The 8,735-nt window shown below is 34.3% G+C and overlaps 2 protein-coding genes across 2 annotated transcripts; one reads left to right on the forward strand and one right to left on the reverse strand.

Annotated features, from left to right (window-relative positions):
- Positions 1–2,249: 2,249 nt before the first annotated feature.
- On the forward strand, positions 2,250–5,885 carry LOC126883766 (uncharacterized). Its single transcript, XM_050649431.1, has 2 exons — positions 2,250–3,759; positions 5,515–5,885. Exons 1-2 carry the CDS (start codon positions 2,250–2,252, stop codon positions 5,883–5,885), a joined length of 1,881 nt encoding a protein of 626 aa, XP_050505388.1.
- Positions 5,886–7,417: 1,532 nt separating this feature from the next.
- On the reverse strand, positions 7,418–8,055 carry LOC126883443 (uncharacterized). Its single transcript, XM_050648990.1, has 2 exons — positions 7,942–8,055; positions 7,418–7,743 (listed from the first exon to the last, which is right to left on the reverse strand). The coding sequence occupies exons 1-2, from the start codon at positions 7,967–7,969 to the stop codon at positions 7,430–7,432; spliced, it is 342 nt and encodes a 113-aa protein (XP_050504947.1). The 5' UTR covers positions 7,970–8,055; the 3' UTR covers positions 7,418–7,429.
- Between the last annotated feature and the right edge of the window lie 680 nt (positions 8,056–8,735).

The raw sequence follows: 8,735 nt of genomic DNA on the forward strand, positions 1-8,735 counted from the left end.
ATCAACGAAAATAACGAAAACAGCGTACTCAAAAAACAAGTAACTAAAGCAAGTTGGACGGAGACAAAGAAAAAAGAAAATAAAACGAAAACAGCAATGGAAGAAGACACTACCGAAAACCGAAGAGAGAAAGAAATACTCACTGTCGGTGCGGACGCCTGCAGCGTACTTAATAGTAACAGTAATGTATTTAAAAGTAATGATAAGGTGATTAATTATTATGGCGACGGCGTCCGTATTGAGGGTGAAAATAGTAATAGTTATAGGTACAATAAGAGAAATGATGATTTTTTTATGAGAACATTTGATAATTTTGATTTTGTTTTTAATAGTGATGTAGACTTTATTTTTAAGAACAGGGGTAAAGATAACAGAATTGTAAAGGTAGGTCAGAAAAACGAGCAAACTGCAATAATAAACCAAGACATAACTCCTCATACCTGTAATGTTAGGGAACGTCAGGGCAATAATAGGACAAGGAGTATTGGACAGGACCGTCGTCATCGGCTGACCGCTGAAGGCACATCGGGGGATTTTCTCAGCTCTAGTCAGATTAACGAAAAAATCAGAATACAACAAGTAGTGCTGAAATAAAAAGTGGCCACGATGGCTGTTTACGCACATTTATTATTATGTAGGTACATTTATAATGATATCTGAAAATACCGACCACTACGCCAATGCTACTACTATTAATACATATATGGTCCATTTTTTACTACCTCCGCTCCCGTCTCAACCAAGACGGGACGGAGGGTCGAAGTTCACCAAAGGCAGATTCCAGATTCCCATTCGAGTCAAAACATTCAGAGAAGCAACACACATATAGCCCCTTTATTTTTATTTTCTGTTGCACTATCAAATTATACTCAATATACGTTTAAATTCAAAAATATATAACAAGTGCGAAGTTATTTACGACCACCCCGTCAACCCTATTTCATCTTCGCACAAACAAACATTTTGGTTCTTCGAGTGAATATATAATTAATTACCAGTGTCCCAGTGGAACGTAGACAGACACGCCCAGTTTAAAAGAGGTCAGTCTTCACTTTTCATTTTACCTACCCTTAAAATATCTTGATTTATAAGTGCTAAAATCTGATAACAGAAACGTGGTATTTTATTTACGGTAAGACATTTTTGGGTTTATGTTAAAAAATTTAATTTGGTATTTTAAATCAACGCTTCACAGGCAAACCGCATTTTTATCTTGTTGGTTTTATGTCATAGAAGGGATGTCATTTTATCTTTGACATTTTAAATATTTATAGTTTCGACTTTTGAACATTTTTAAGGGTTATTTAAAATTTATTTTACGAACTTTACAAACATTTTTTAAGGTTTATTTAAACATTTATTTTACAAATACGTTGGGCTCGAATCTTTACACAATAATACATTTATTTACATTTTTCTTTACACGTTTCTTCTTCTTTTAACAATTATTATAGGTAGTAGGTATTTTTACATTTTATAATTTTTACATTTTAAAATTTTTACATTTTTTGACATTACCTACACTACATACTATAATTTATTTTACATTTTATTTTACACGGTTCTTCTTCTTTAACAATCATAATATTAGGTATTTTTACATTTTATAATTTTTACATTTTACAATTTTTACATTTTACAATTTTTACATTTTTTGACATTATCTACACTAGGTACATACTATAATTTATTTTACATTTTATTTTACACTTTTCTTCTTCTTTAACAATTATTATAGTAGATATTTTTGCATTTTACATTTCCTTTTACATTTATCTTCTTATTTAAACATTTATCACCATGTCAAAACAAAACAAAAAGTAAACAGAACGTTTACAAACAGAACAAAACAAACGAACAACTATTAAAAATCACCTTACGAGATTTAGCGCATACTTTAACACCATTAAAACACAAGATCAACCTGATCAAACGGAGTTAAATGCTAGGCTCGTAAGGGCTGAAAAATTGATTGACCAATTTGAAGAAGCTCAACAATTCATCGAAAATTTGGACAGTAAATGTGAGGAAAATTATAGAACTATTCATGAGCCAGAACGATGCAGTTTTGAAAACATGTATCATGCGCTAATGCCCGAGGTAACTTTTTAAACGCTAAGGTTCCTGATAACCCTGTCGACTAACAAGACAGTGCTAGCACATCAGGTTCTCGGGCGGGCAACCTTCTAAATTCCGTAAAATTGCCAATCCTGAATTTACCTTCCTATGACGGAAGCCTGGAAACCTGGATGTTTTTCCGCGACAGTTTTTCATCCATAATACATGAAAACGATGCTCTAGCTAATGTCCAAAAATTCCATTACCTACAGCTCCCCTTGAAAGGGGAGGCTGCAGAAACAATCAGCTCGTTGCAAATATGTGATGCAAATTATGAATTAGCATGGTCGCTTATTAAAGAACGGTTTGAAAACAAGCAACTTCTAATAAATTTTCACATCAAATCGCTATTTAACCTACCGGCATTACAACAAGAGGCACACACTGGACTTAGGCAACTTTTAAAGGGGTTACAAAAACATTTAAATGCTTTGGAAGTTTTGGAACGTCCCAACAAACACTGGGATGATATTTTAATATACTTATTGACCAGCAAATTCGATAATGCTACCAGACGCTCTTGGGAGAACAAAATTAATGCTAGCGAAATTCGCACACTCTCTCAGTTGACTGACTTCCTAAAAGATAAATGTCGAATGCTAAAATCGTTGGAAACCGAAACCAAACAGTCAAGTAATAAATCTAATAGTAACTTTAAACAAAGGGAAAAAACAAAGACCTTTCTTACTAACACAACAAAACAATGCGTTTTTTGTAACAATGACCATAACATTTATCATTGTAAATCATTTCTAAACTTAACACCTTCTGAACGTTTAAATAAAGCTAAAGGTTTACGATTGTGCATTAATTGTATAAACAACAATCATTCGACAAAACAATGTCGCTCTTCTGGTTGCAAGAAATGTGGTAAAGTCCACAACACTCTGTTGCATTTTCCAAACCAGCCAGTTCAACAAACTTCTGTAGATGCTGAAATTCCTATTGACATTCCACAGGCCAACGAGACTTCTTCTAGCTATTCTTCTTTAACACGTCATTCACCTGCCAAATCACAAATTTTACTCTCCACTGCCATGGTTAAAGTAGCTGATAAAAATGGCAATCTACACGATTGTAGAGTTTTACTTGACAGCGCTAGACAATCTAACTTTATTAGTCAACGTTTACACAACATTTTACAATTGCCTAAGACAAAGACTAACACTTCTATATTTGGTATTGCCCAAATGCACAAAAACATTAACTATTGTGTGTCTGTTGAAATGAAATCGACAACAAATGATTTTAACAAGAAACTGACTTGCTTAATACTGCCTAACATCACAGGATGCACGCCACAATTTTCATTTGACACTGCCACTCTGAATATCCCAAATCATATTATTCTTGCAGACAAACATTTTTACAAACCCGCCAATATTGACCTACTTATTGGTTCGGACACGTTTTGGGACTTATTGTGCATTGGTCAAATTAAATTGGGAACCAACTATGGTCCCATGTTACACAAAACCAAAATAGGTTGGATCTGTTCAGGCCCTATTTCTGCTACTAAGTCTTCTAGCGACACACAGAATTGCTACGTTTCGACTGAAACTAACTTCAACGAAACACATACACACGACGAAAAATTCTGTGAAACTTATTTCAAGGAGACGACTTCGCAAAACAATGACGGTAGATTTGCTTTATCAATTTCTTACAAACATCCCCTTTCTTCTTGGGGGGACTCTACCAAACAACTTCTTAACTTACACCCCTTTTCCTCTTGGGGGGACTCCACAAAACAATTTCTCAACTTATTACTATTAATATTAGTATTATTATTTACTATTTTTACCACTACTTCTAAAATTATACATCAAAAAGTTTGGAGATTAAAGATTTCATGGGATGAGTCTTTGCCCCATGACCTACACAGTTTGTGGTCAAACTACAGTTCACAGTTGTTGTCCATACTTAATAATCTTAAAATACACACACTTACCAAAATCATATCTCCATTCAACTGCATAGATTTTGTGATGCATTGGAGTAGACGTTTGCCTACGATGTACTGACACAACTTGGGAAAATTAATCTCAAACTTATTTTGCTTCTAAATAAAGGTAGCTCCAATTAAGAGCGTCGCCGTATACGGACTACCAATATCCGGTGCTTTTTTTTTATACTACTACTACTTCGAGTGTATACAGTACTCTGTATTACTTTTTTTCTTTGCTACTTTTACATTTGTATTTCTTCCTTTACTATCTTTCAATTTACGCTTTAAAATTTAAAATTTAAACTTTACAATTTACAATTAGACACAATTTAGAGAACACGTACAGTCGGTACGACTCTACAATTGTACTTGCTTCTCCTCACTTATCAATTCAATCTAAGAAACAAATCTCCTCTCATGGAAATCAATTTTCACGCTTAACTTCTTCTGGGCCTTTTCTACATCCGGCATTTACCATGCTGGAACATTTCCTTTATCGTGACAGGACGGGAAGAAACTACCAAAGCATATATTTTATTATTCGTTTGCTTTGCAACTAAGGCCATCCATTTGGAAGTTGTAAGCGACTTAACGACTGTTTGTTTCTTAGCAGCCTTACGTCGGTTTATGTCTAGACGAGGCAAATGCACAACAATATATTCAGACAATGGAAGCACATTTGTTGAAGCAAATAACGAGATAAAAAACTTCTTAACTTCTAACACCCTTGATGTCTAAAATCACAAATATTTTACCGCATATCTGTGTCAGGTGGAAACATGTTTAAATTCAAGGTCCATTTGTCCTCTTTCCTTTGATCATAGTGATCCTACTGCCTTGATACCTACACATTTCCTTATTGGAGACACCCTTATGTTAATCCCTGACCTCATTAGCTACAACATCAAGGAAAATAGACTTTCTCGTTACGCACACATACAATCTACTACACCTACATTTTTGGACCAGGTGGTCCAAGGAGTACATTTCCACTTTGCAACAACGAGTAAAGTGGAAGCAGAACTGTCAACAATACTTACATATCGGAACATTGGTTCTGATCAAAGAAGATGGTCTACCACCTTTGAGATGGAAGCTCGGACGCATCCTCGAGACTTATCCCGGTAAGGACGGCGTTATCCGCTCCGTGACGGTGAAGACCGCATCCAGCATCTTCAAGAGACCTGTGGTGAAGCTGTGCGTGTTACCGTCTCAAGGTGAATCGCAGTGAGACATTTATTTTAAACAATCTTAGTTTTTATTTTATTTTGCACAATTTTAACTTTACTGACTCTACGTTTTGTTACTATTTTACTCGGACAGTGAAGCGGAGTGATCAATTATTTGGACAATTTTAATTTTACTTTTCGTCGAACAATTTTGATTTAACTTGACTTTGAACAATTTAAATTTACTTTATTTTAAATACCTTTAATTTGCTATTTTAGTTTCGTTTTTGTATATATCCTACGTTATTACTATTTTCCTTACATTTACATTATTTATTACTACTTGTACAAAGAATGTACAGGATCTGACTGTTTTTGGTAGCTTCACTGTAAGTAACCAATTGAAACCCGATGGTTTCAAGGGGGGACTTATGTTTACGCACATTTATAATTATGTAGGTACATTTATAATGATATCTGAAAATACGGACCACTACGCCAATGCGGCTACTATTAATATATATATGGTTCATTTTTTACTACCTCCGCTCCCGTCTCAACCAAGACGGTACGGAGGGTCGAAGTTCACCAAAGGCAGATTCCAGATTCCCATTCGAGTCAAAACATTCAGAGAAGCAACACACATATAGCCCTTTTATTTTCATTTTCTGTTATATTATCAAATTATACTCAATATAAGTTTAAATTCAAAAATATATAACAAGTGCGAAGTTATTTACGACCACCCCGTCAACCCTATTTCATCTTCGCACAAACAAACAGTGGCGACATAGAGATTGAATGTACGGAAGAAACTAGAAAACAGGATAAAACAAACAAAAAGGTGAATAAGTAAAACAGGAAAAATAAAAATAGGAAAAGTGGAAAAATTTTAATTGGAACTTGGAATATAAGAACATTAGGAGAAATAGGAGAACTACAAAACCTTATTGAACAAATAAAAATCTACAAAATAGATATTTTAGCGTTGCAGGAAATGAGATGGAAGAGCGAAGATATCTAGGAATTTGGAAAATATCTAATATGTCATGGTAATTCAAGAGGTGGACAAGGTGGGATGGGCTTCATAATAAGCGAAAGATACAAGCAAGCGGTAAAAAGCTTTACTAACATAAATGAAAGGATAGCTATTCTGAAAATGAAAGGCAAGTTTTTTGATATTAATTTCATTAATATGCACGCACCTACAGAGGACAAAGAAGCAGAAGAAAAAGAAAATTTTTATGCCAGATTAGACCAAGAAGTATCAAATATAAACAATTATAGCGTTAAAATAATTTTAGGAGATTTAAACGCAAAAATAGGAAGAGAGTAATTATACCAGGGAACAATAGGTGCACATAGCCTGCACGAAATAAGTAATGACAACGGGCAAAGAATCATAGATTTTGCAACAGACAAAAAAAAAATGATGATAAGCAGTACAAAATTTGCACATAAAAATATCCACAAAGAAACATGGGTTTCTCCCGATATGAAAACAAGAAATCAGATCGACCACGTCTTAATAGAAGAACTCATAGAGGGGCAAACAGCAGCTCCGATCACCACCTTGTGCTAATTAAATATAAACAAAAATTACTGCCAAAGAAACAGAGAAAGGTGAAAAAAAGATCAAATACGCTTCAGATATATTGGCCTATAATGAGGAAAAGAGAGCAAAATATAAAACGAAAATAGAAAATATAATTGAACAATATAATCAAGTAAATGAAAATCAGGTCAGAAATATCGAAGATAAATGGAGGGTTCTAAAAGAAGCAGTGATAACAGCTGCAAAAGAAGTAGTGGGGGAAAGCAAAGAACCTAGCCAAAAAAGATGATATGACAAAGACTGTCAGAGACTAATGGAACAAAAAAACCAAGCTAGGCTTAACCCTTTCAGCACGGCAACAAAAAATGTTCAACAAATATTTCGAAACTTTGTACTCTATGTTCTTATGTGTAAGGTAATACAGGAAAAATAATAAAATAATTCTTTATACAGGGTGTCTAGAAATAACATACCCACACAATTGTGTAAGCTGGGTTTTATTTTAAGCAAATGGTATAAAAATCTAATACATTACAACACAGTTCTGGTCTTTGGCGAGACATAGATAAACATTACACTTAAGACATCGAACACGGGTTCTGATTTTACAACCCGATTTTCTGCAAAATCTGGCTGTAGTTAAGGCTGACTAAGGTCTTCAGTAGTTTGTGGTTGATCTAATACGGGAGCTGCACTTATACCGGAAGGACCAGGAACCTCAGTGTCATTTTGAAAAGGCGGGTTTTTGTTTAGAATTAGGGAATTCTCACGAGTATCTTCTTCTTGGTCAGAATCCGAGGAATCACTGTCTCCGAGGCTTTTGGGAAGGCTATTTAGCTCCTTACACCACGTCAGATCAGAATCTGAGTCATCACTAAAGCCTTCTAGTTCTGAATCATCATTTATAATGTTCATTAACGCCTCGACATCTTCTGGTTTGTTAAAGTCAAAATCTGCAAAAAAGAGAAATTCAATAACGATCACCCAACCCACACAATCGTGTTAGTAGTAATGTAATTGGATATTCTAAGGTTATTAATATTCATTTTTTAAAATATGTATGTATAGGTGTTTTCTACAGACATGTGTTAGTAGTCTACATGCATTTACATTTTATTATTGATATTTTTTAATAACAAAAACCTACTTACATTTCTTACGGAAATGACGACCCGCCATTTTTGCAAGACAAGCTGTGACTGTCGAAACAAAATAAACTTAACAATCGTGTCGGGTAGCGCAAAGCACAATACTGAACCTACACGACCATCTTCGTTCGTAATGAACGCTAGATTTTAGGATTAAGCAGTTTTATATCGTTTCAAAACAAACCCACACAATCGTGTGGCTACGTGCTGAAAGGGTTAAAATGCTGAATAACAGTACGGAAGAAACCAAAGAGGAATATACAACAAGAAGACGACAATTAAAAAAACATCTAACATTTAAAAAGAGGAAACACAATAAAGATAAGATTGAAAGGCTAGAAGAACATGAACAAAAACATGAAATAAAACTATTTTATAAGGAAATAAATCTTGAAAAAAAAAAGGTTTCCAACCAAGAACAAAATTATGCAAAGACAAAAATGGGGACTTAATAGCAGACGAAAAAGGAGTTTTAAAACGGTGGAGAGAACATTTTAATGAACTGTTGAATAAACAAAAACAACGTTGCAAAATAGAAAAGCTAAGATTAGTAGGAGAGGCTGAAGTAGACCAATATGCTCCAACAGAAGCAGAAATAAAAGAGGTAATAAAAAAAATGAAAAATACCAAGGCCCCAGGATGCGATACAATAACTGTAGAAATGTTAAAATATGGAGGACATAGAATACAGAGTGAAATATCAAAGTTAATACTAGAAATATGGACCACAGAAATAATGCCGGAACAATGGAAAATTGCAGTGATATGCCCTATACATAAGAAGCGAGATAAGTTAG

This window comes from Diabrotica virgifera, chromosome 4, assembly GCF_917563875.1.
Source record: "Diabrotica virgifera virgifera chromosome 4, PGI_DIABVI_V3a".
Lineage (NCBI taxonomy): Eukaryota > Metazoa > Arthropoda > Insecta > Coleoptera > Chrysomelidae > Diabrotica > Diabrotica virgifera.

What these genes read in the sequence shown, in the direction of transcription:
- LOC126883766 (XM_050649431.1), top strand. Translation starts at nt 2,250, where the DNA reads ATGTTTTTCCGCGACAGTTTTTCATCCATAATACATGAAAACGATGCT. An exon ending in GACTTCGCAAAACAATGACG is followed by an intron (nt 3,760 to 5,514) that starts GTAGATTTGCTT and finishes TTGCTATTTTAG; the next exon opens with TTTCGTTTTTGTATATATCC.
- LOC126883443 (XM_050648990.1), bottom strand. Translation starts at nt 7,969, where the DNA reads ATGGCGGGTCGTCATTTCCGTAAGAAAT. An exon ending in TCGTCATTTCCGTAAGAAAT is followed by an intron (nt 7,744 to 7,941) that starts GTAAGTAGGTTT and finishes TCTTTTTTGCAG; the next exon opens with ATTTTGACTTTAACAAACCA.